The sequence below is a fragment of the Castor canadensis genome, chromosome 5, assembly GCF_047511655.1.
Source record: "Castor canadensis chromosome 5, mCasCan1.hap1v2, whole genome shotgun sequence".
NCBI lineage: Eukaryota > Metazoa > Chordata > Mammalia > Rodentia > Castoridae > Castor > Castor canadensis.
In genome coordinates, this window is record NC_133390.1 from 168,391,581 (window position 1) to 168,417,586 (window position 26,006).

The following is a 26,006-nucleotide window of genomic DNA, read 5'->3' on the forward strand; positions in this document are numbered from 1 at the left end:
GCACGCAGCGGCTGGCGCGGCGGTGTCGCAAGAGCGCGCGGGTTTACGGCAGGACTGAGTCGGGGCGTCGATCTCCTTGGCTACGCAGGAGGAGGGAGTGGCTCTGTGGCGGCGGTTGAGAACGCAAGGGGTTGCCTAGTGACGGCGTCCGGGTTTGACTGTGGGCCCCAAGCCTGCGCCTCAAAGGACTTCAGTACAGCCTTCTTCTGTTTCCGGAGCGCGTTCCCTCCTCGTTAAATGTGGAAATAGAACATTCACATCCCCAAATACTTTGGTTTAGTCACGTAAAACTACAAACAAACCCCTCAAATCCAAGCACCTGTACACGTGTGTACTGGAGAATAATGTATGTACATAGTCTTGCAACTGCGGGATAGCAGGGAGCAAAGAGAGCAGAGAGGCAGAGAAAAAGCTGTATTTAAAATTTACATTTTAATAGGTTGTGTACCCTGTTAGTTTCACTGACAAGAGGCAAAAGGCTTCTAGAGATACAGTCACAATTTCTTCTAGAGTTATTTATTTCTTCCTGGAACAGCCATTCAGTGTCAAAAAAACAAATTTCCCAGAATGTAGCTTGTCAACCGTGAAGCATGTGAAACGATGAATTCTTCATTTAATCTCGAGTGTATTTGTCACAGGGAATGGAATTTGCTCACACAGCCCTAAATACACTCCATTAATCACACCAGTCGCTGTATGAATCAGGTCAGGAAACTCCTCAGACCCCACAGGGTAAAGTTTTTCTTCTTATGAATAGTGTAGATTAAGTAAAAATGGTTCATTTTATGACATCATAGTTTATAAATTTTCTACAGATTTGTTTGGGCTATTTTTTTAGACCATTCCTAGAAAGCAGAGGTTCTTGGGTTTTCATGGACTAGTCTGTTCACTGGAAACTGATCACTAAGTCCTGGTCCCCCAGGACACTGGAGTGGGGTGGAGGGGACCTTATTGTGATGATACAAGGTTCTTGGCTAGCCCCAACAGAGCTAATAGCCCTTTGATGGAAGATTCGGAAAAACAAAAAAAGTGGATCAGAATGGGACTATCTCCCTGGCAGTCTCTGTTGTGTGTTGAAAGGGATGACTCAATAAACTATTGAATGATCACCCTCCCCTCCCCAGCCCAAGCCATTTAGCAAGCCCGACCCTTTTGCAGAGACATCTGGTTAGGAGCCTAGCCCTTGGTCATGTCCACCTAGGTCAGTATAGTTCTATACAATTGTGGTGATAAGAATAATGACCTCCAAAGATGTCCATTTTTCTAAATTGTGGAACTGAGGCAGGCTACTGACAGGGAAAGTAATCCACCATGGAACGCCATCCTCTTCACCAAAAGATCACTACATGCTGAATTCCTTCTTCCCACCCAGTACCATCCTGGGACATCCCATGAGCTGTAAATTCCTTCGCACCATAAGTGTCCCAAAAGACAAGGGAGCCTCTTGGCCAGTTCAGACTGGAAAATGGCGCATGTCCAGTAAAAGGGAATGTCCCACATGGCCTATACTTTCCTTTTCCTTTCTTTAGCAGTGCCTATACTTTCCTTTTCCTTTCAATAAAACTCTACTATGGCATTGCAATCTGCTACTCTGTTCAGTTCTGTCTTTGAGAGACGCAAGAGCCTGACATCTTCTGGACCAGGGCCTTCTGAAGACACCCATCTGTTATAACAGAACTTGTCAGTATGTCACCTTACATTGTAAATTGTAACCAGGAATTTGCAGATAACATAGATCTTGATATGGGAAGATATCCCTAGATTATCCAAGTGGACCCAATGTAATTACAAGGGTCTTTATAAGAGGGAGGTAGGAGGCTCAGAGTCGGGGAAGGAGATACGGTACAAGGGGAGGAAGGGGTAGAGGGAAGAAGAGAAAGTGAGGGAAGCAGGGAGAGAGAGAGAGTAAAGAAGGAGGAGGATGAGGAGGAGGAAGAGGAGGAACTTCATAACTTTGAAGATGGGAATGGGATGTCAAGCCATAGAAAGCAGGCAGCCTCTAGAAGCTGAAAAAGACAAGAAAACAAAAGCTCCCTAGAGACCCCTAGAAGGGACACAAACCTTCAGACCCACATTTGACTTTGGACTTCCTTCTCTGCAGGAAAGCAATGAATATATTTTTTTTCCTTTTCAAGTTTTAGCAGGACTTATTCCCTCCTTTAGAAATTAAGTCTTTAATTAAAATTGATTTCAATGTATGATGTCATGGGTAGGTGTACTTAGATTCTCTGTAAGCTCTCTCAATACCAAGTAACATCTCCCAAACCATTGTTATATCGCTTCATTATCATACAACACTCTGCTTAGACAAGGGCTAACCACTATATCCATAATATCTCCATCTTTTCTTCTTTTCAAATTTGAATGCCATACAATCTTTGTGTCTTTGAGGCAATTCACAGTTTGGATTATTATTACATTTGACGGGACATATTTAGCCTTTCTATTTCTAAAGCCTTGTGAAATTACTTGTGAAAACACTTAAAGAGAATTATCTTTTTTCTTTCTTTCTGGTGGTACTAAGGTTTGAACTCAGGGCCTTGTGCTTTTTAGATAGGCGCTCTACCACGTGCCCAGCCCAAGAATTATCTTTAACAAATATTTATGATGACCAGGTCAATCTGATTAATGCCTCCCCATCCCCCATTCATTTGAAATTCTCAAAAGATCTATCTCCTAGTTTGTCTCTAAGTGTTGGGCTACCTAAATAGAATATAAGTGTAATAATCATACAAAAAGGTACAGGATAACATTAGAGAGAAAGGTTGGCAAGTCAGTAGTTAATTGTTTCTGAGGGTTCTGATTCAGTGAGTCCAGGACAGAACTAGAGATCTGTACTTTTTGTTGCTGTTTAGCTTTGTATTTTTGAGATAGGGTCTTGCTATGTAGCCCAGGCTAGCCTTTCCTTCTAAGTGTGGGATTACAGATGTGTACCACAACATCCGGCAAGAATCCATTGTGTTCCCCTCACCGCCCCCCCAAGAAAAAATGCTCTCTCAGCTCAGTTTTGCAAACCACTGGGCTGGGTAATTAAAATTGCAGAGGTAACATACCAAAAATGCTATTTGCCACTTGTCACCAATTTTCGGGGTCCTTCACAAGGGACCCGAGCTGAGAATGTTAAATGTCTCTTGTGAAAGTCATGACTAGCTAAACTGGCCGAGGCCGTAGAGACTGAATCTGAAGGAAGAGTGTTCCAGATTCCAAATTTAGTGGTGTAGAGCCACCATTTTATTTTCGTTCACAGTTTCTGGGAATCAGGATTTCAGGAAGGGCTTGGATGGGCAGTTCTAGCTTGAGTTAGACTCGCCTCATGGACTGCATAGGGCAGGAGCAGCAGGAGGCTGGTTAGGTTTCTGCATGTGGTCTCTCTGCATGCCTCATTTGGGCTTCGTGGCAGTCTTGTTGCTTACTGGAAGCTCAGGAATCCAAGACAGGAGAGCGTGGCTAAAGAAGCTGGTAGAAGCAGCCCTGCCTTCTAGAACAGAGCCATAGGAATCACACAAGCCTGGCCAGACTCAAGGGAAAAGACAGAGACTATTTCTGAATGGAAGGAGTGTCAAGGTCTCTCTAAAAAAGCGTGTGGGAACGGAGATCCAGTTGTGGCCATCTTTGGGAAATTCAATCTGCTGCAGGGGAACCACCCCTCATTCCTACACCCAGATTCTTGCCCAGATTCTTTTCCCCAAATCTTTCCAGGTTCTCTCTACTTCTTTATGTAGCCCTGGCCAACACCTAGTTCAACCCATCAGCACCCTTAGCTTGGACCACTTCAATTGCTTCCAAATTAGACTATCCACTCTTTCTACCTCAAGACCTTTGTGTCTCTTATTCTCTTTGTTTAAAAAATTCCCCCAATCCCTTTCCTACCTCTCCTTCTCCAGCCTCCTTCTCTTTCTACTCTCTGACCAACTCCAACACATCCTGAAGATTTTAGCTTGATTTCACTTCTGGCACCCTGAGCAGAGAGGCAGCATGACGTGATAACCAGGAGTACAGACTATGGATTCAGATTACCCAGGTCCAAGTCCTGTCTTTCTCATTTGCTAACTGTGTGATCATGGGCCTGTTACCTAACCTCCCCGTGTCTCAGTTTCCTCCTCTGTAAAACAGGGATAGTAATAGTACCCATCTCAAAGAATTGAGGGGATCATTGATGTGTTAATATAGGTAAAACACACTGTGCTCAGTAAGTTTAGCTGGCAGTAGTTTGTCAGTCTGTCTCCCCCTCTTATAGGACTTTCTATATCACCTTCCTAATATTTTGTCCAGTTAGAGACCAGGTAGTGGGATGTGAAGGGATTGTTCCTGTTACCTCCTAATCTATGACTTTGGAGACACCACTAAGGACAAAGGGGTGCTAAATATGTTATAAAGCAGGGGCCCTTTACCTGGGGCTCATGAACTTGGATGGAAAAACTGACTTCCATATTTTCAATAACTGAAAGTGAGCATTTATTTTGATTATGAATGGGAGCAGTAAATACCATAAAACTAGCAGGGCCTGCTACATTAGAACTCACGGATATTACTACTTCATATCATATTACAGTTGTCGTGGGTGTCTTGAATTACTATTTGCACTCATCACGACTTTGAGATGATGGAGGTTTTAGATTTGCCACTACATCCTGTTATTTAATCCATTAATAAAGAGGCACATAGAGTGCTGTATCACACATTTGTCTTAATGTTTTGTCTTTCAATATAATTGGTTCTCTTTGTAACTATCATAGTTTATGCACTAACAAATTTTTTTGAGAAGGATACGGTAGAATTCTCTAGACAGCCAGAGGAATCCACAACACACAAAACACTGAAACCTGCTCTAAGGAAAGTAGTCAACAGCTGTGCACTGGTGGCTCACGCCTGTAATCTTAGCCACTCAGGAGGCAGAGATCAGGAGTATTAAGGGTTGAAGCCATCCCAGGCAAATAATTTGAGAGACCCCATCTCGAAAACACCCAGCACACGCACACACAACACACACACACACACACACACACACACACACACGAGAAAATACCCAACACAAAAATGGCTCGTAGAGTGGCTCAAGTGGTAGAGTGCCTGCCTAACAAACCTGAGACTCTGAGTTCAAACCCCAGTACCCACCTGCCCCTCCTGCAAAAAACAAAAATACAGCCAATGGCTTGGATGAGAAGCCTTTCTCAGGGAATATGAAGCAATGAGTACTTTCCTCAAGTCACGCACTGTGCTGAGAACGTTAAACATAACCTACTTCATCCTCCCAATCCCTTAAGTACAAGTATTATTATCCTCAATTTATAGATAAGAACAGTGAGGTTCTGAGATTCTGAACAGCCTCGCTGCAAGTTGCTTAAATTACCTGAGGTAATTTTACCCCAGGTCACAGAGCAGTGTACTAGTGGTGATGTACTTGTTCTTAATGACTTCCATATCTTGCCATTATCCTGAAGGCTAAGCGCTCTTTCCTCCATTTTACAGATGAGGAAACTGAGACTCAGTTGACATAGGATCCAATCCCATGACTGAGACTCTGAAACCCACATGTGTTCTGTTGTACCCTGCAGAGTTAATGAAAGATACCCTGAAAACGAAATCTGGGGGAGCTGATGGTTGTGATCTCATATAGGACTCAGGCAAATGTTTCCATGCCATCCATCAGGATTAGATGGTTTGGAAAGAAACTACTGCTTTTGCTGTGGAGTTAGAGAACTAATCAGGGAGCATCCTGGAGGATGTGAAATACACATGAGCACTTGGAAAGCTCCATTACCCCTGTGTCTAGACTAGAGAGTCAAAATTAGGAAGCAGGAGATAAAAGAATTCATAAGCAGGAAGTTCTGTGTGGGGCTTATGCTGAAACAGAAAGAACCATTATTTTGAAACCATTAATGATGAACTTGGTAAGGATCAAAGTAGTCTGTGACCTGTAAATCTAATGAGATGAAAATGAGGTAATGGTATGTTTTATAACTATGGAGGATTTGAGAAGCTGGGAATTATCTCAGCATGAATACTATAAGGGAAGAGGGAACAATGGAAGCATCTGGAAAAAGATCTTTATTCAGCTATATTTATAGCAGGTATTCATCTTGCCTTTCAGCTCAGGGATCACAAAGAAGATTGTTTCACCTTTCTGGGTGAATGAAAATACGACAGTTGTCATAGCCCTTGCTGCTCCCTGCCATGGGACGTAGCACACACAAAGTGCGGGGGAGGCAGAGAGTGCTGAGAAAGGGAGTGAACAGCACAGGCTGAGAGAGGAGACAGGAGGCAAGAGAGAATAGGGGAGAAGAAAAGAACTAAGAAAGATTCTTTCCACCATTGCCCAACCCCCTTTCTGTAGCCCTGTGCTGTTTAATATGGTGACTGCTAGCTATATGTGGCTATTTGTATTTAAAAGTATAAAACCAAATGAACATCCTTGGTTGTACTAGCCACATTCTAAGTGACTACCAGGCATATGGAGCTAGTGGCTTCCACGTTGAATGGTAGAAGTAAGAAAGTTCTGTTGGACATCGTAATCTACCAATACGTCTAGGAGTATTCAAAGCCCAGGACAAGGGGAACCCCATGATTGTAATACCTCTGGTCCATGGGGAGACAACAATAGAATCTTCTGCAACGAGACATAAGAGTTCCAGGTGCTATGTCACCATAGATGAGCTACTTGTACACTCTGGAACTCAGTTTTTCTAATATTAATGATCGATACCATTTTTACTAGGTGTTATGATAAGAAATGACATCATTAATTTAGTCCTTCTAAAAACCATGTGAGCTCTCATGTCCAGTCCACAGAGGAGAAACTGGAGGTTAGGATTGTGCTCAAGGCCACACAGTCAGTAGCACAACCAGGTTTTGGACTCAGATCTCTGATACCAGATACCTACCAAGCTACACTGCCTCCTGATGCTAGTTCCTCATTTGTAAATCAAAGGGTCTTGATTGCAGTCTCCCAGAAACAGAAACGGAAACAAGGATTTTAATTTATTTGGAAGATGACCCCAGGAAGCCCTGAAGGGAACATGGGGAAGTGAAACAGAGAGAGAAAGGAAGTCCTCACAGGGTGAGGTAATGAGCAGGTTATGCTGTGGGCCACTGGGGCTTCATCTTGAATGGGGAGATGGTGTGGAACACAGCTTCTAGCTGTGGAATCTGGGGCATTTATCCACAACTCCTCCTCTGACATTGCTAGAAGACTAATCTCAGGGGTATTACTCTGGCATTTTTGGCCTGCCCCTGTCAAGGGCTAAACATGTTCTTGAAAGCATAAAAGACCTGGGCAGAAGATCACAAGTGCTCAAGGTAGAGAACTGAACAGTGAATATAGACAGCCAGGAAGTGGGGTGCCAACAGGGTGCTACACAGAGGATTGGACAAACTGATCTTTTTGTTTTAACAAATTAATGAGTGGCACCTGGTGCTAATTTTTTTTACATCATAAAACGTGAAACCATAATGATTTCAGTCAGCCAGAGGATGTCTATAGAGGGAACCTAGGGGTATAATTAGATTTGAGGCATTTTCTCTTTCAACATGGATGAAAGAGGAAAATGTTAATAACCATATTATAGAAAGAGTGCTTCATTAGAGTTGGGTCTTTATCTAGTTCAATACTATAACCCCAACATATGATACATACTAAATACTCAGTGAATATTAGTTGAATGAATACATGATTGAATGAGATTGTTATGAAAAAAATCCCATAGGCTGTCAGGCAAAGGTTATATAAAATTAATTCATAGAAAAGGAAATACAAAAGGCTGATGAACATTTGATAAGCTGTTCAACTTCAATAATAACTGGGAAATATAAATTAAAGCATTAATGGGGTACCCTTCACCCACCAAGTTGTCAATTATTAAAATAAATGATAAACTGGGGATGTGGCTCAAGTGGTAGGTGAGGCCCTGAGTTCAATCCCCACCCCAAAATAGAATGATAATATTTAGTGATGGAGAAACTGCCAAGCAAAGGTCCCTTTGACATGAATTGCCCCAGTTTTTTCTTTTTGAAAAGTGTTTTGAAAATATCTGTTATCCTTCTAGAAATCTGTTCTGCAGACATAAACATACAAGTTCCTAAGCAAGGTGCTGTGTTACTGCAGTGTGTTTTGCAGAGTGAAATCCTGGATGCACCCTGGATATATACATCAACAGGAGTGTGGTAGAATCAGTTGTGATGAGCCCATGCCTTGGAATATTGCACAATTATTTTAAACAGGAATGTGCCAGAATCTATTGACTTGGAATTATTTCCAGGATATATTGCTAAATGAGAAAAGTGATTTCAGAAAAATTATAAAGATTCCTTTTCTTCTGAAATGAACAAATACATTCTTAAACACATCAAGGATACCTACCAGGTTTTTTTTTATTTCATTAATTTCTATTTTTTATTGTTTTCTTCCTCTTCTTTCTTTGAGTTGACTTTGCTGGTCTTTTTCTGTTTTCTTTTTTTTATTGTTTTATTATTCGTATGTGCATATAAGGCTTGGGTCATTTCTCCCCCTTGGCCCCCCCTACCAGGTTGTTATAAAGAGGATAATATAAAGGTAGATAAAGAAAAAAAAAGGTACCTGTTTGCAAAAAAGTGGAAATAAATACACATAGCATAGTGTTATAGGAAAACATAAAACAGGAAGTCTGTATATGAAAGGACACAATAAAGGAACCGATGGACCAGGAGTCATATAAATGTATAAATGAAAACCTCGACTTAATTTTGGGATAGCACCAGGGGTTATTTTTCGCCTGTAATAAAGCATCTGTTTCATATATTTATCTTGAGTGGGAAAGACTTGTTTATTCAATGGGCTATAGGTATAAGAAAAGACAGAATTGTGTCTCTCAATTCTGATTCCCAAAATCCCCCCTCCACTAATTCACTGAAAGAACTTGCCAGCTCATAGGTCTTTCTTGAGGGTGTGACGTTTAAATTTTTATTATATTTTACTGTTTTTTATTATTTTTGAGACAGGGTCTTGCTATATAGCTTTATATAACCCAGGCTGGTTTGGAACTCTCAGTCCTCTTGCCCCAGCCTCCCAAGTGCTGGGATTAAGGAATGTGCCACCATGCTTGCTTAGGGTTTGGCATTTTTAAAGCTATCAGACTTTTGACTTTTGAAGATATTTCTACCACATAATTGGGTCAAGGAAGCATCTGCGTCCTTTAGGTTTAGGGCCTGGTGTATGCCTAGACTTAGGAGGCAGTAGGGAAAGGAGAAAAAGGCCATCCTGAATAGAGAAGGACATACAAGCAATCTAGAGGTACTCTGGAGGGCAAATGGACTGGTTTTGGCCTCTCAGCATCATTGCATCCTTCTTGTTAGAAGGGAAAGGACAGAGCATTCACTAAAGAAGCCAAAACATACAGATAGTTCTTCCCACCTTCTGGCAGTCAGAATGTGGGGTAAAAGTCAAAGCCACTCTGAATCTCTTCTCAAGAATTTGAGCCTTGGAGAAGTGATGGTCAAGTTCAGGGTAAGTTAAAAATTGTACTGGTTATATCCATTGCTGGGTAATTACTAAAAACTTACTAGCTTGAAGCAGCAAACATCAATTATCTCAGAGCTTTTGTGAGTCAGAAATCCAGAAGTAGCTTAGTGGGGTGGGTCTGGCCAGGGTTTCACGTGAGGTTATAGTCAAGGTTTCTGCTGGGGCTGAAGTCATATGGGGCTCGCCTAGGGATTGAGGATCCTATGTGGCTGATGGCTGGAAGTTTTGTTCCTTTCCCCATGGACTTCTGCATAGGCTGCCTGAGTGTCTTCATGACATGGTGAACAGCTGGTGAAGAGAGAGGGAGGGAGGGAACGTGGGAGGGTGAGAGAGAAAGAGAGAGAGAGAGAGAGAGAGAGAGAGAGAAAGAGAGAGAGACTGATAGCCTGAACTCAGTGACCTACTATCACTCCTGCTGGTTTCTATTGGCCACACCTATCAGCCCTGGTACAGTGAGGAAGAGGACCTAGATAGGGGTGTGAACCAGCAGGTGGGGATCACGGGGGTTGGGGAATGTCTTGGAAGTTGACCAAAATGGAGATGGTTTTAGGAACTTTTCTGTGGCAGTCTTATCTATATTAGTGTTATCTATGCTTTGCCTCCCAAGGTTCTGGCTTGAGTTTGGGTCTTCAGTCTTCCTGTCAATCCCATGAGCTCTTCCAATAGTATTTTCTTCTATTTAAGCTTTGTATTCTCTTAAGAGAGGGCAGCGGTTGGGGAAGCGGTTGACAGTGGAAGGAGCTCCCTTTAGATGAGGTGGCCAGGGAAGGCCTCATTGAGAAAGTGCCTTTGCCCCACATCTGACTGGGGAAGATGCCAGTGGAAGAAGAGTGATAGAAGGGCACAGACAAAGCTTTGAGATAAGAGCTGAGATGGCTGGCAGTAGACAGTGGAAGAGGTCAGCAGAAACCAAGTCTCTGAGGACCATGAGGCCACAGTAAGGGATCTGGGTCTGCTCTCCTGCAATCAAAGGCATCTCTTATTTCAGAGATTAGAGTCTGGGGACCAGATCTGGTTCTCCTTGTCTGGAAAGCACAATCAGCTAAGTCATTACAGTTGACTTTGATATTATACACCATTACAAAAAAAAAAAAAAAAAACCCTACACTTTCAAATCCAAACAAAACTTCTGTTTTGTTGGCTCTTGGGTTTTTCAAATTTTTGGTTGGGTTCTTTTTTAAGTTTCTTAGTTCCTTTTGACAAATTCCAGCTCAACTCTGTTGAAATAAGGGGAAATATTTTTGTCTGCACTTAGGACTGGGGATTCCAGTTAGAGAGGCTGGTCCTCTGATGGAAATGGACAGCAACCAGGACAGTGAGGGAACAAGCAGACATGTCTTGATTGGTCCTTCAGTCTCATAACTTTATAGTCCCACACTCACTCAGGAAATACTTGGTCAGCATCTGGCCTGTGCCTGGGCTCTGGGTGAGCGTTAGGCTACAAAGATGATTATAACATAGTTCCTGCTCTCCAGGAATCGAGTTAAATGTGAGGAAGAGCCAGCCCAAAGGTTATGGAGCAAGAGTCCTCTGTCACTTAGAAATTGGTAATACGACAAATGCCAAAGCCAGCAGGCCCCAGCCACCCTGCATTCTAGAGAGCCAGAGATGTTCCCTTCAAGGTTTACTATAGGAGGCAGAACTGGCCCACTAGCCAAAACTCAATTTCTTCTTCCTTGTCCATATAATAATCCCAGGGTCTTTGATTTTTATTGAGTAATATAGTGTTTAATGGGAGGCAATTCCCTTCCCTTCCAAGTAAAGGGGTGTGGGGAGGGGGAAGCTCAGAGGGAGTCACTCATGGAGGTTGAGGGTGACTGCAAGAAGAGGATAAGGGATGGTATTCCTGCACAGGATCTACTTGGCAGGAGACCATACCTATCTGAGCAGGGGAGAAGAGAGGAGGAAAGAGGGGGCACTGTGGAGCAGCTGGCCAGAGTGTGGGTGTCCCTGTGGGTCAAGTGGACGCCGTGGTAATTAGCCAGGCTGGAGCACCTTTCTGATGTCTCACCCAACCAGGCTGACTGCTGGGCAGAATGGTCTTATCAGTGACAGGACCAGGTGATGAGGCAGCAAGGTAGGAGGGGTCAGGCCTGAGTCAGATGCCCCCTGCCAGAGGACTATGTAGTGCAGGAGCCCCCATGAAATTACTAATGTGTCCCATGAGGAACCATAAGCCCAGACAAGGAGGGCCAACCAACAGAGAGAAGGCTCTTGCTGGGGTGGCATGGGCAGTGATATTTGCACGTTCCTTGTCATTTCTCCCCATTTCAACAAGGGAATGGGTGCTAGTGTGTCTCCAACTAGGCTACTTTCCTTTTCTTCCAGAAGGCTGGATACTGGGTCCTTGGTCAAGTTAACCCTTGGATGAGTAGGGGAGAAGATAAAATGAGATTTAAATTGAGTTTGAGAATAAAGCGTCAATGGATGGATGTTTAACAACAGAAAGTGATCCAATAGCAATGCCATCTGCCCAAGAAAAGAAAAGGAAATTCAGCCCAGCATGGCTGAAGTCAGAGATTAGGAGAAAAAGCTTCATTACTATGTCCCACGGAGTTGAGTTGCTTCAATACACCGGTTCCACAAATAAACAGGAAAATTGAAGTACGGTGTGGAGGAGCTGTAGTCTCACTCAGGTAAGCAGCCACAGGGGTCAGAGGGAGCCTGGGGAAGAAGTTGTCCACATCCTAGTTGGCTGCAGGGGTGGGGAGATTCTAGAGGAGGGGCACCTGAACCAAGTCTTTTTCTTGGGGAATAGGGAGTAACTGGGGTTTGAACTCATGGCCTCATGCTTGCTAGGCATGCATTCTACCACTTGAGCCACTCCTTCAGCCCTTTTTTTGTGTTGGATATTTTCAAGATAGCGTCTCGTGAACTATTTGCCCAGGTTGGCTCCCAACAATGAGCCTCCTGATCTCTGCCTAATGAGTAGCTAGGATTACAGGCGTGAGCCACCAGCACTGGCTTTAAGCCAAGTCTTGAAGCATGAGATGAAAGAAGAGTGGGAGAAGGCTGTCAGGCAGTGGTGGCAGCATGGTACAGCCAGGGAGCAGGGCTGGAAGGCTGGGTAGAGATGCAGGCCATGTCAGGAAGTGAGGGTCCTGAGAAGCCAGTGCAGACTGGGGGAGGACACCATTGGGTTTGCTTAGGACCCCCGTTTACCAGATTCTGGCAACACCATGGACATGACCTCCAGGCATGCTCTTCACCTATTCACCTGGCCCTGTGGCCACGCCAAAGACCATTTCCAAAATCCAGTTCCTGTTCTTTTGAATGTCCTTTGCTCTGTTTCTATTGCATACGCCATCATGGATCCCCTCTTTCATGGGACTCTGAGTACCACCACCTCCTCAAATTCATCTCCTGGCTACCCTCCTCCTTCACACTTTTCTCAGCCCACTTCCCCTGGGCCTCGCTGCCAGCACATTTCTCCTGGGATGTGCATGTACAGAAATATCTTCGTTTTATCTTCTCTGGTCTGCGCCCCATGGGGCAACACGAAGGCTACTATTTATTCTTTCACACATTAAGATGCTTTAATTGCTGCTATGATATGTTTCATATAATATAATTAATGTTTTAATTCAGTGTATTTGCTTCCCCAGGCAGTTTTGTGAAGGGCCCAATTTTGGAATCAAGCAAATAAGGAATAAGTAATAACTGAAGTGATTACAGTAATGCCCCCCTTCCCAAAGGAATTAAAACTGTGCTTGTTTTTACTTTTCTTTTTTTTTTTTTGCAGTTTTTAAAAATTTCTTTTATTCATATGTGCATACACTGTTTGGGTCATTTCTCCCCCCTTCTTCCCACCCCTCCCCCCTTCCCCCTCCCGCCCACACCCCTTCATTTCCGAGCAGAAACTGCTTTGTCCTTACCTCAAATTTTGTTGAAGAGACAGTATCAACATTAATAAGAGGACCAGGGGTCTTTGCTAGTTGAGATAAGGATAGCTATACAGGGGGATTCCTCGTATTGCTTTCCTGTACATATGTATTACATTCTAAATTGATTCTTCTCAACTAGCTTTTCTTTAGTTCCTGGTCCCCTTTTCCTATTGGCCTCTGTCACTTTAAAGTTTTTGCATTAGCTCTTTTGCATTGAGAACATCAAATGCTTCATTAATTTGCGTGTCATCCTTGCACAGGGGCCATGTTAATCTTCTCTGTATCGTTCCAATTTTAGTATATGTGCTGCCAAAGCGAGCACTGCTTGTTTTTTCAAAGGGGATTGAGAAAGGGAAAAAGTATTTTAATTTTCTCTTTATCCTGGTCATATTTGTGTGGCTTTAATGAAGACCCCTGTTTCTGGCCTTTTTGTATCTGACCATCATCTCTTCCATCCAAGGGGCCACTGAAGCTTGAGGTCTGTGTTGAGACTGCCAACTTTGTGTGCCCACCCCTAATTCCTTCTTTTATGAATGAGGCTGTTGGCACAGTCCAGATGAAAGATGTGAGCTCCTGAATTGGACAGTGGCAGAGGCGATGGAAGACGGGATGATTTCAGAGGTAGAATCTACAAGAGCTGCAAATGTGCCCATTACAGAAAAGGCTCCAAGAATGGGTTAGGCATCCCCTTTCCTTCTGCTTCCCTGATCTGTGTGGCCTGGCTTCTTGGCCTAGCCTCGAAATTCAGAGCTTAGAGGGTTATCATCCCAAGTTGCTGTTTAGTTCAAGCTCCTTGGGTTTCTTGAGGAGATGGATTGGGAATTGAGTCTCAAGGGAACTCTGCATCAGTGGCAGAGCCTGGACCAGAACCCAGACGATCCATGCTGCAAAGCAGAGTAAGCACTGTTTTAGGAATGGCTTGAGGGGGAAGGGACAGGAACCGAGGAAATGAAGGCACAAGGAGGGCCTCGAGTGTCCTGACATTTTCCAAGGGTGCCTATAATTCCACAAAAGGCTGGTGTGCTCAATTCCTGCCTGTCTCCAGGAGCTGGATGGGAATGGGATAGAATCCGGCGGGGACGCATAGATGCATGGATGGGTGGATGCGGAGGCTGGGACGCTGAGCCCACGCGAGGGAATTTCCTTTGCAAGAGAGTGAAACTCTTGAGTTGGGACACCCGTTTCCTTGAGACGCCTCCCCGCACTTCAGCTGTGGCCTTTCCGGTTTTTTAGGGGTAGTGGTGGGGACTTCCTCAGGCCATTCAATCCCAGGTGCGGACGCTTTCGATTCTGCCGGGATTCCCAGAGGCAGCGGCGGGGGAGAAGCATGGAGATCCTTGTAAGCTCCCCCGACCCTTCCAGCACCTACAGGGATCCCACTTTCTTCCCTCCGCCCCCTTGGAAGCAGGTTAGCTCCTAGCCCACGTCTGTGGCCTTTGAGGTCCTGGGGCAAGGTCCCTCACTTCCTCCCCTACCCCGCTCATCGCACGTCCCTAAATTCCTGCGGAGAATTAAACTCCGGGAAATGTCCTGGGGAAATCCCTGAATAGCTAATACCCCGGGGCCGGCCAGGATTGGCTCCCTAAGACCCCGCCCCCTTCCTGGGCGGGGCCACAGACTGGGGCCTGGGAGTTACTAGAGGCTCCGCCCCCGCCACCCTGAGCTCTCGCCGCCCGGGTTTCACCCCGCTATGGTTGGGCTGCCTCTGCAGTGCGTGCTCTGGGGCTGCTTGCTGACTGCGGTGAGTAGCTTCTATCCCGACCCGACAACGGTTTGGGATTTAAGTGTGGGGAATGGGAAGGAAGAAGAAGCAAGTCTTCAGGGAAGAGAACTTTCTAGCTGATTTGGGAGAGTCCGAGGAAGAGGGGCAAGGTACCCCTGATCCTGGGTAAAAATGAGGTGAGCTGCCTCTCTTTTCTTCCAGAGGGTTGGGATTCCCGGAAGTCCACTTAGGAACCTAGGCGCTTAGGAAGGGCACTGCCAGCATAGCCGTGCCTGGGCTGTGTGCACGGTTTGGAGTTCAGGGAGCCTCCACCTTTACCTGATCAGAAGCCTGGGGTGTGGGACAGCCTCTGGGTTTGTCCACCAAGACTGGAAGTGGTTTCAAGAAGGCAGGAAAAGAGGATGGCCAAGGGAAGGGGCGGGTCTCGCCTGTTTCCTGTCCCTTTCCCCGTGCCTTTCCCATTGTGGACAGAGGCCAGCCTTTAGTGGTTATCATCTTCTTGCCAGCTTGGGCTGCTTTCTTCCAGGGCATCTAGTGGGAGCAAGAGATGTGTGCAGAGGCCCAGGTACTTTTTTGAGAAGGAATGGTAATTTTCACTAGGAGGAGTCCCCAAGGTTATGCCTCTGCCTGTTGAATTTTCAGATGACATAGGAGACCCGTGGGGAGATGACTAGTCCATGAGACCCAAGAAAGGGTTAGGAGGAATTTCTCCAGGCACCACAATGGCTGAGATCCAACCAAGCATATCTCCGGGATTTTCAGAAGCTCACACTTGACTCACTTTTGGCTTAAATGTATTTTTGTAGTTCCTCATTCTGGAGGCTCGGAATCCCCCAACTACTTGGCTTTCTCATCCCAGCCCCTCTGGTCTCCCCCTACTTTCAGGGACTGTAGAGTCTGGCAAGAGGCCTGGGCAGGAATGGCCCATGGTGTAGGAAGTCCCTAGCAAGGGAAGAGAGCAAGTGGAAAGAGAGTGAGTGGGAAGCACTTTGGTCCCAAGCTTTCATTTTCACTCTAGGCAATGAGCTTAGGGAGAGAGGCAGAAGAGTGCCTTGTGGGAGAAGGCGTGGTAAAACATGGTGTGGACTTCTTAAGCATAGAGTCTGCCCTCACATCCCTCAATTTGGGCTCCAGGTAGAGGATGGGCTGTGACAAGAGTAGCAGGTGCTATTTATTGAAGTCTTCTGTGCATTGCTCTGAGCAAAACACTGGATATATTCTCCGTCTGATTTCTCCCAGGTCCTTCATTGTACAGATGAGCAAACTGAGGCTCAGAATGGGGAATTGTCTTGCCCAAAGCCTCATAGCTACATAATGGTAGAACCTGATATGAACCTACATCTGCCTGATTCCTGAGTCTGCCTCTCACATAGTGAGAATCTCCAAGCCCTGGTTCCAAAATCTTTTCTGATAGAAAGACCAGAACTATGGGGAGTAGAAACTAGGGAATGACAAGCTGTCGGAGGAGGAGCTGTTAGAGGAGGAGCCATTTTCCCCTTGTGTTCAACGATAGTATCAAGGACTTCACTGCTCTGACAGGGTGATGGGAAGGTTCATGTTCATAGGGTGGTGCCTTGGGATGCTCTGTTGGGGACAGTAACCTTTTCTATTTCCTTCCCCATTTGGGGTAAGATTCATTTCATTAAGTAGTTTGCTCAGATACATAGGTCAACGAGAGCTACCAATTAGCTGGATTCCGGACAGCCAGCCAGGTAGCTGGGGCGCTGTGGTGTTGGGCATCCAAGGAGGTTCTCATCCGTGGATGATGGTTAAAGCTGTCATTTATGAGCACCTCCTATGGTCTAGACCCTGTGCCAGGCTATGCATATATATTCTTTCTCATCTTCACAATCCAACCTGCAGGGCAGGTGTTATTACTTCCATTTTAAAGATAAAGAAAGTGAGGTTAAGAGAAGCAAAATATCTAGTATGTATTACAAAGTCTGGAGTCCAAAGTTGTCTGATTCTCAAACCTGTGCTCTTTTCCCTGGCTGTTCCCAAAGTGTCTGATGATTTTAAGGAGAAATGGATGTAGAACTAAAATAAGATTGTATTAGATTCATTTAGAGCTTTACATTCTTTAAAAAAAAATCTGTCAGCTGGGGGAATGGCTCAAGTGGTAGAGAGCCTGCCTAGCAAGCATGAGATCCTGAGTTCAAGCCCCAGAATAAATAAATAAATAAATAAATAAATAAATAATCCTTGTCATTTTTTCCAGGAGGAGGTCTTTGGAGCTAGAACATAGTGATACCTCTCAAAGGCTTTCTAATCCTCTTTTGGTGGGGCTGGAGGTTGAACTCAGGGCTTCACACTTGCAAAGCAGGCACTCCATGGCTTGAGCCACGCCTCCAGTCCATTTTGCTCTGGTTATTTTGGAGATTGGGGTCTCTTGAGAACTGTTTGCCTGGGCTGGTCTTGAACCTCAATCTTCCCAATCTCAGCCTCCCCAGTAGTTAGGATTACAGGCATGAGCCACCGGCAACCTGGCTAATCCAATTTTTTAAACTAAAAACAAGAGCCTGCCTGAGGTGGAGGGCTTTCAGCAAGTGAAGCAACCAACTGAGATTTAATAACATTGTTTTGTTTCTGTTGAATTTATTTTAAGGGCTTCCTTTTGTTTATGGGAAGTGATACTGTGCTTGTCTCCCGTGGCAATGATAAAAGGTTTACATTTAAAAGAAATATATTTAAATTAGCAAGAAGCAATTAATAGCATGGGTGGTGTCCCATCATAGTGATGGCAAAACCAAGTTGATGGAAACAAGAGGGTATGTTGAGGTCTTCAGCTTCTGTCCCTGTGGGACACTGAGCAAGTGATCCAGCCTCTGTGGTGTTCAGTGTTACCATCTGTGAAATGAAAGAGGTGGGTTTTATCCTTCCACCTTCATAATCTTTCTTTTTTTTTTTGGCAGTACTGGGGTTTGGAGTCAGGGCCTCATGCTTGTTAGGCAGGTGCTCTACCATTTGAGCCACTCCACCAGCCCTGTTTTATGTTGGGTTTTTTTTGAGGTAGGGTCTCAAGAAGTATTTGCCCAGGCTGACTTCAAACCTCCATCTTCCTGCCTTCCAAATAGCTAGGATTACAGGCGTGTTGCCTGGCTATAATCTTAGCTTCTTAAGAGGGAGGGCTGGGTGAACAGATGATATGGGGTTGGAAGGAGAAACCATTATGGGAGAGGAAGGAAGAGGTGCACAAGAATGGGAGGAGGAGTCCTTGAGCTAACTATGACCCCACCCAGGACTGGGGCCACTTGAAGCCAGACAAACTCAGAGCTTCACGGGATGACAGGCACACGCCTTCACACCCAGCTTTATTTTTGTGGAGATGGGGTCTCCCATGCCCAGGCTGACTTTGAACCCTGATCTCCCAATCTCAGCTTCCCAAGTAGTTACAATTACAGACTTGGGCGACCGCACCCTGCTCAGAATGATTCTTTGGGCACTTTCATAATCAAATCATTGGACAGTTTAGCCAAAACCAAACACACTCAGTTCTATGCAGCCTCCATTCTCTGCGTTTGAGATCCACATCAGTGGCAGCATTTGTCCTGTTTGACTTTCAGCCTTCCTGCCAAGGAAACGACAGCAGAGACTTCGAGATCCCTTCCAATTACTCAATTCTGTTTTTAGGTCCACGCAGAACCATCTACAGCATGCAGAGAAAATCAGTACCTAGTAAACAGTCAGTGCTGTGATTTGTGCCAGCCAGGTGAGATGCCAACTCTCTAGCCCCATGATGAGACCTCTCTTGGTTTGCAGGCAAATGCAAACCCCATGTATTAACTGGGAACTCAAGTATGAAATGACCCATTTCCCCTCTCTACCCTGCTGTCAGAATGTTCTGGGCCCCTTCTCTGCCAGGTAAACCTCTGCCTTCTCTCATCTGGGGTCCTATCTCTTCCATCTTCCCCACCAGACTATGAAGGGTTGGAGACATTCATCCTCGAGTCCCCTGCCCTCAAGCCCAGTTGGTCGTGTTGTGACAAGGATCTGATTCATTGAGTTGGCCAGAGCTGCCACATATCCTGATGTTTTCCAGGAAAGAAGATGGTGAATGACTGCACTGAGCACCCCAAGACACAATGTGTTCCTTGCAGAAAAGGCGAATTCTTGAACACCTGGAATAGAGAGACACGCTGTCACCAGCACAAATACTGCGATCCCAGTGCGTGGGCTGCTGGGGAAGAGACACTTGGGAGCTGGACTAATATTCGGGCTGATTATTCCTGATAGTGCAATCACTCTGATTTTAGTAGTCAGTATCTGTTCTGATTGGTTGCTTGGAGTCTGAGCTGAACTGCTTCCTCTTTTGTTGTCATTGTTTTGTTTATTTGGTACTGGGGATTAGACCCAGGGTCTCACACTTTCTAGGCAGAACTATTTCTTAAATAATTGATCATCTCTACTAGAAAGAGGCTCTAAGAAAAACAGAGCAGGCTATGTCAGAAGCAGGGCTCCCAGCCTCACCCATCTCTGCTCAGACCTAGGGCTCCGGGTCCTGATGGAGGGCACCTTAGAGACAGATACCACCTGCACCTGTGAGGAAGGCCAACACTGTACCAGCCATGCTTGTGAGAGCTGTGCCCTACACACCGAATGCAGTCCTGGCTCAGGAGTCAAGCAGATGGGTAAGTGGCCTGTCTGAGTCAGCTGTGGGAGCGGGAGACAGGAGACTGGCGAGGCTGGCAGTGGGCACTTAGCCCCAGAGACAGAGGGACTGGAGACTTTGGGATGGCAGTCTAGCTAAAGTGAGCAGGAAATGAGACCTTTTGCATTCTAGCTTAAGCCAAGGGTATGGGGTGGGAGGAGTCCCACTGGGCGGCAGCCCTCAGGGGCTGGAGCTCCAGGCAGAAAATCTTCCTGCCCTGCCTGTCCACTGGCTCCCTGGAGAGCTGGACACATGGTCCACTTGATGGTTAATGTGCCCTCCCACCCATTCCCAGCTACAGGGACTTCTGATACCATCTGTGAACCCTGCCCTGTCGGCTTCTTCTCCAATGTGTCATCTGCTTTTGAAAAGTGTCGCCCTTGGACGAGGTATAAAGACTTGCCCCTAAGGGTAGTCCTGCTTAATCTCTCTAGCCACCTGCCCTTCAGTCCCTGCTCACCCACAGCCACACAAACTCATGCACTTGTGAAAGTCTGCAGAGTGACCTCATGCCACTTTCCACACTGTCCTTGCCTGCTCTCTCTTAGCGGAGTAGACATTTTGAACTCCCAGTTTTCTTGACGTATCTTTTCTTTGGTAATCGTGCTGCCCCTGTGCTCCTCTTTCTCTTCCTCCCTGTTCCACCTCTTTCCTGCTCCTTCACTGGTTTTCTCAGGCTTCATTCTGGGCTGTCCTATCACTTTACCGTCCTCTGGGCCATCTCATCCACATCCATGGTCTCATCTCCTCAGCTGCTCTGAGCAGCAGTTCCTATATGCATCTGTCTCCTGCGTCCCAGACTGTCACGCTCAACTACTGAGTATTCACCTTTACGTGGTGACACCTCAAGCTCTGTGCATCCAGGACAGGCCCACCTGCCTGCTCCCCTTGCCTGATTGATGTGAAAGGCTTTGGCTCTGGACAGTCACGTCATGGACTTCCCTCCTTTACCTGCACCTCCAGTTCAGGCACCAGGTCCATCTGGCTTGAGTGCTCTGGGAATCTAGCCTTCTCACTATCTCCAGAATTGTCACTTTGGTTTGGGCCTCATCACTGGAGTCTGGTGAAGACTGCCTCATCACCCTCCTCCAAGGTGTCCCTTTTGGCTACTTCCCCATCCACTTACCACAGTGAACTTCACACTTCCTTTCAGGTCACCATTTAAAGGGCTTCATGACTCTCCTCTGCCTTCAGAAGGAAGCCTAGACTTCTTCGCATGGCCTTGGGTCTTCCTGTCTCATTTCCCAGTCTCTTCCCCTGCATCACACCGCCTCTCGCTACTGCTACTCAAAATCCCCCAGCACACTGTTCATTCTCTTTTGTCTCAAATTCTTCTGCCTGCAGCCACTGTCCCTGTGTGTTCTTCCAGAGATTCTACATGCAAACAAATGAGTAAATACACACTCCCACACCCATATTCTTTCTCCTTTTATTTTGTACACAATTACTTACCATATATACCATATATACTTTGTTTACTGTCTGCCTTTCCCCAGTGAATTGTAACTCCTTAAATGGAGAGAGACTGTAGCTTTTTTTTTTTTTTTTCCTATACTAGAGTTTGAACTCAGGGCCTCACACTTGCTAGGCAGGTGCTCTATCACCTGAACCACACCCCCGTTCCTTTTTTGCTTTATTTCTCAGATGGGGTCTTGCACAAAACTCTTGGACTGGCCTTGGACCACAATTCTTCTCCTTACACCTCCTGCATAGTTGGGATTATAAACATATGCCATCATGGCAGGCTTGTTCTTTCCTAACTTTTTTATTTTTTGCCTGTGCTAACCTCGAACTACAGTCCTCCTGTTTCAGCATTCTAAGTAGCTGAGATTACAGGTATGAGCCACTGTACCCTGCCTGAGATACAGCTTTTTTTTTTCTTCCACTGATCCTTTTTCTGTACCTGGAATAGTGCCTGCAGCATAGTATGTGCTTGATCAGTCTTTACTGGTGAGCATTGGCTGGTGGCTGGAGGTTCCCAGGCTGGAGTTGAATCTGTACATTGGCCTCCAATTTACCTGCAGCTCAGTTAGCCTGTGATCCTCATGCCTCCAAGCCTTGGTAACCTTATCTGGAAAATGGGAATGACCTTCCTTTCACAAGATGAAGACACATAAGGTGTTTTTGTAAACTCGTAAGCACTTTTCTCACATAAGGTTAAAGTACATGCCTTCTCTGAAGTTTCCTCCTACCTTCAGTGGTTTTCCCTTTGTCATGTCCTTCTCTGTCCACTCCTGCCACTCCCTCTGGGAGTACCTGGAACTAGGTCTCCCTCACTCCAGGTCAAGGCTCCTGGCTGGCTACTTTTCTGCAACTTCTCCTGCCCTGAGCTTGCCAGCTGGTGCTCTCGTTGGTTAGGTCATCTGGCTGGATGCTGACGGACTCGTCAGTTAAAACCTTCATGCCTAGTTGTCAGTCACCTGGTTTTTGTTCCTGCATGTCAGCCTCTTGACTCCCCTGTGTTCCACTTAGCTGAAGTGCACTGCTGCTCAAACTTTCACATCCTTCTGGGCCTGCTCAGATCTTTCTTCCTCAGAGAAGTTTTCTGAAGACTTAAACCACAGCTTCTCAGTTCGGGCCAATTTTGCTTCCTGTGAGACATTAGCAACGTCTGGACATTTTCTGTTGTCACAACTGGGAAGTGGGATACTGGCCAGTGATGCTGGTAAACATCCTACAATCCTCAGGAAAGCTCCCCTCCCCCCAAACACAGACTTGCCCACTGTGTTGAGGCTGAGAGTACACTGAACTCATCACCTCCCTGTTCCAGCCTTTGTGGATCTGAACAATGCCTATTTCACTTTAGCCTGTATCACAGGGCTTGGCACTCATTATCCACTCTCCTGTTTATTACTCTTTAAGATGTGCAATGACCTTTTCTCTGCGCTATGAGTTCCTGTCATACCCATAATAACCAACATAGGATGCTGCCTATAATGTGTGGTCAGTGAACTTGAACTTGCTGCTTGTTGACTGCCTCCCTCAGGTTGGAAATCTTGTGGTTGGAAGCCTTAATATTTCGTTTGTTTGTTTGTTTGTGTGAGTGCACGAGCATACACACACACACACACACACACACACACACACACATACCCATATGCACATGTGTCTTTGCACAGCTGTGAGGCCAAAGACCTGGTGGTACTTCAGGAAGGAACCAAGCTCACTGATGCTGTCTGTGGTAAGTCTGGGATAATGGGTCCGGGCAACAGTCAAGGAAGGTAAAACTGTAGGGAGGGACTGAGGCACATAGAGACTCCAAGAGGGAAAGAGGAAGTGGAGATGAAGTGAGAGGAGGAGGCAGATTGGGGTGTGGTATTCCAGCTCTGCCATTTCTCTTGGGAGCCTGGCTAAATTGCTCCCCCTTTCTGAGATTCAATTTCTTCATCTGTAAAATGGAATGAGCACAGCATCTTCCATGGTGTAGGTGCCTGGCATGGGTTGTTTTTTTCTTTTGCAGTTTGGAAGCATTCATGATTGCTCTTCTGCCACCACATACTTTAGGTTCTAGTATGTTGTGACATTGTCTTCTGTTGGTCTCAGGTTTGATTTAAGAATGAGAAGGTTGGCTTGTAGCACAGATCACAAACTCAGATAGCTACAGGGACTAGGTGGGTCATTTAGTGAGTGAAAAAGATCAGGGGGAAGAAGAAAACATTCTCTTTGCTTTTTCTCAAGATTTATTTTCCTCTTGGCAGGGCTAGGACTAGAATGAGGTGACAGAGGAACTTGACTTCACATCATTTAAGGGAGTGCCATTAAAATGCAGTGACTAAGATAAACAACATTTTGATGCAATAGTAAAAAAATCAAAAGGAATGACAAAAATTGTGATGAACAAAATAGCAAACTTTTAAATAAAAACAGGATCTAACCTTGTATTGCATAACCTTGCCTTATTCACTTCACCCTACTCTTGGCCCTGGTTCCAATACAACCTTATTAAAAAAACAGGTGACCACCTGTGAGTTATTGTTTGTTCACTTGGTGCCTGCCAACTGACTTTCAAAATGTGGCATCAAAGTGATACTTATTTTGATTACTGAGTTCTCTGGTGTCCCCTTAAATTTTGTCTGAAAGCATTTGCCTCCTTTGTCTTGTGTTAGAGACCACTACCTCTTGGTCTTTCTTTCATTTGCTCCCTTAGAAGAGAGACATAGGTAGAAGAAATATTTTACTTCCCTCTAGTTACAAATGTAACTGCAGGCATAAGCAGAGCTGGACATCAGCACCAGCAGAGTAGGGAGTGCTGGGAAGCAGGCAAGCTGGCCGCCATTGTTCAGATCTAGCTGATGACTGCCAGTGGGGTTGCTGACTTATGGGAGCCAGTCTTCCCATCTGATAAGAGATTAGATGTCCAGATTTTTTTTTTAATATAGAATCCCCAACTTAAAAATGTTGGCATTATCTCAAAGCACTAAAAAATGTGCTAGTCTTCCTAAAGACATCTGCCAGCCACACTTCCCCAAGGGCCACCCTCTTGAAACCCATGACATAGATGAGCTCAGACACTGGAGGATTTTAGAGTCTGCAAGGTACCACAGCTTTGGGCATTGGGGGTGGGAGCAACTGCAGGGCATGCTCACATCTTTTTTTTGTGTGTGGTACTGGGGCTTGAACTCAGGGCCTCATGCTTGCTAGGCAGGTGCTCTATGGCTTTGAGCCACCCTGCCAGCCCCTGCACATGTCTTGATTTCCCCAGGTTTCCAGACTCGGACGAGAGCCCTGGTGGTGATTCCCATCGTGACAGGGATCCTACTTGTCATCTTCTTGGTGTCTGTCTTTATCAGTGAGTCCCCAAGGGGGGAGAGGATGGGGAAGGGAGGGAGGAGGAGGTACTGCAGAACTGGCCACCTGATCCCGATCTGGCCTTCCCAATGCCCCCCATCCTTCTTTTTTTCTCTAGGAAAAGTGATCAAGAAGCCAAAAGATAAGGTATGTCACCCCTGGCGACCAAGACAAGAGTTTTGACAAGCTGGAAAGAAAGATTGGCTCATAGTTGCATAGAGGGCAGGAAAAATTAGTTCAGGGTCTGTCCCTGTGACCAGAGAGGGGACAGCAGAACTGACTACTGTCACCTCCATCCACCCCTGTATTCCAGCCTAGGCTCCTTCAGTTCACTCACCCCATTCCCCACAGAGCTGCACTTGGCACCACTGGCAAAGTCTTAACACTGGTTCTTCTTTATTTCCTCCCTGGCATTTGGAACCATGTAGCTGTGTCCAATGGGTGGAGGGAGGCCAGAGGGGCAGTGCCTTGATTCTGCTCATTCCCACTCTGGAAGCTTCTTGTCACCCTCATTGTGGCCAGGAGGGGGCAGGGGGCACCCAAGGAATCAGCACCGACCCACTGTTGCAGGAGAGGAAGGAATTTGGGGAGGGGGTCTACTTCTCAGGCTGCTCAGAGTCATAGCTGACCATGTTGCTGTGGTAACCTCACACCTTGGCTTTCCAGGTCCTCCATCCCGAGGCTGTACGGCAAGATCCTGTGGAGATGGAGGATATTCTTGGCCACAACCCTGCTGCTCCAGTGCAGGAGACCTTACATGGGTGCCAGCCCGTCACCCAGGAGGATGGCAAAGAGAGCCGAATTGCAGTGCAAGAGAGACAGTGAGGCCTTGCTTGGGACATGGCAGCATGGACACCTGGCTGGAGAGACTGAAGCTACTGCTGCAGTGGTGACAGCAGGAGGGTGAGGGACTGGAACTGATGGGGCCCAGCCCCCTAGGCCTGCACTGGTGAGGTTTGAGAGCACAGACACAGAGCTCAGTTCATCTTTGAGAACTTTCACACCTGTCCTGGAGCCATCCAATCTCCCCACCTGCTTTTAAAGATGAAGAAAGGACTTTGATGTGTGTGGGTGGGTGCACAGTAATGCTCACCAAACCGCCCAGCCCAACCTAGCAGTTGAATCCCAAAGACATATTACGGGATTTCCATATGTCCAGGACACCACTGTTTTTGGTGCCGAAGGCACTAACTGTATATCGTCAGGGGACTGGCCCAATAAAATTGTAATATATTTTTACTACAGGTCTCAAAAACACTGTCTAATGAAAAAAGAAGCAGGTTGTGGAGTGATGGCTATGAAGAGTTTTTAAAAGCACATACCCTAACAAAATGATATATACACTATAGTACACACATGCAGTGAACGATAGTGAGCTATGCATCGTGTGATGTAGGTGTAGATGGATATCTGTGGATAAATTTAATATATATTATATTTGTAGGGAAAAAGGGTTCTGGGAGGGTACAC

At 45.8% G+C, this 26,006-nt stretch overlaps 1 protein-coding gene and 1 non-coding gene across 4 annotated transcripts; one reads left to right on the forward strand and one right to left on the reverse strand.

The window, feature by feature from the left end:
• Window positions 1-13,592: 13,592 nt before the first annotated feature.
• Window positions 13,593-13,699, reverse strand: LOC141423563 (U6 spliceosomal RNA). Its single transcript, XR_012448408.1, has one exon. It is a non-coding gene; the product is annotated as a U6 spliceosomal RNA (small nuclear RNA).
• A 1,290-nt stretch (window positions 13,700-14,989) lies between these two features.
• Cd40 (CD40 molecule) lies at window positions 14,990-25,783 on the forward strand. 3 transcript variants are annotated; one of them, XM_020168099.2, is made up of 9 exons: window positions 14,990-15,118; window positions 18,731-18,809; window positions 19,140-19,265; window positions 19,582-19,728; window positions 20,044-20,137; window positions 22,868-22,929; window positions 24,451-24,537; window positions 24,655-24,683; window positions 25,203-25,783. In XM_020168099.2, the coding sequence occupies exons 1-9, from the start codon at window positions 15,068-15,070 to the stop codon at window positions 25,359-25,361; spliced, it is 834 nt and encodes a 277-aa protein (XP_020023688.1). In that variant the 5' UTR covers window positions 14,990-15,067; the 3' UTR covers window positions 25,362-25,783. The 3 variants fall into 3 exon arrangements, with proteins under 3 accessions (XP_020023688.1, XP_073930984.1, XP_073930983.1); XM_074074882.1 differs by lacking the exon at window positions 14,990-15,118 and adding an exon at window positions 15,129-15,276; XM_074074883.1 differs by lacking the exon at window positions 22,868-22,929 and having other exon boundaries at window positions 25,203-25,342.
• Window positions 25,784-26,006: the final 223 nt, after the last annotated feature.

Bases quoted from the DNA above. Each gene is read 5' to 3' on its own strand.
- Cd40 (XM_020168099.2), top strand. From the start codon at position 15,068: ATGGTTGGGCTGCCTCTGCAGTGCGTGCTCTGGGGCTGCTTGCTGACT. The intron at 19,729-20,043 runs GTAAGTGGCCTG...ACCCATTCCCAG, and splicing joins CTCAGGAGTCAAGCAGATGG to CTACAGGGACTTCTGATACC. The intron at 22,930-24,450 runs GTAAGTCTGGGA...TGATTTCCCCAG, and splicing joins GCTCACTGATGCTGTCTGTG to GTTTCCAGACTCGGACGAGA.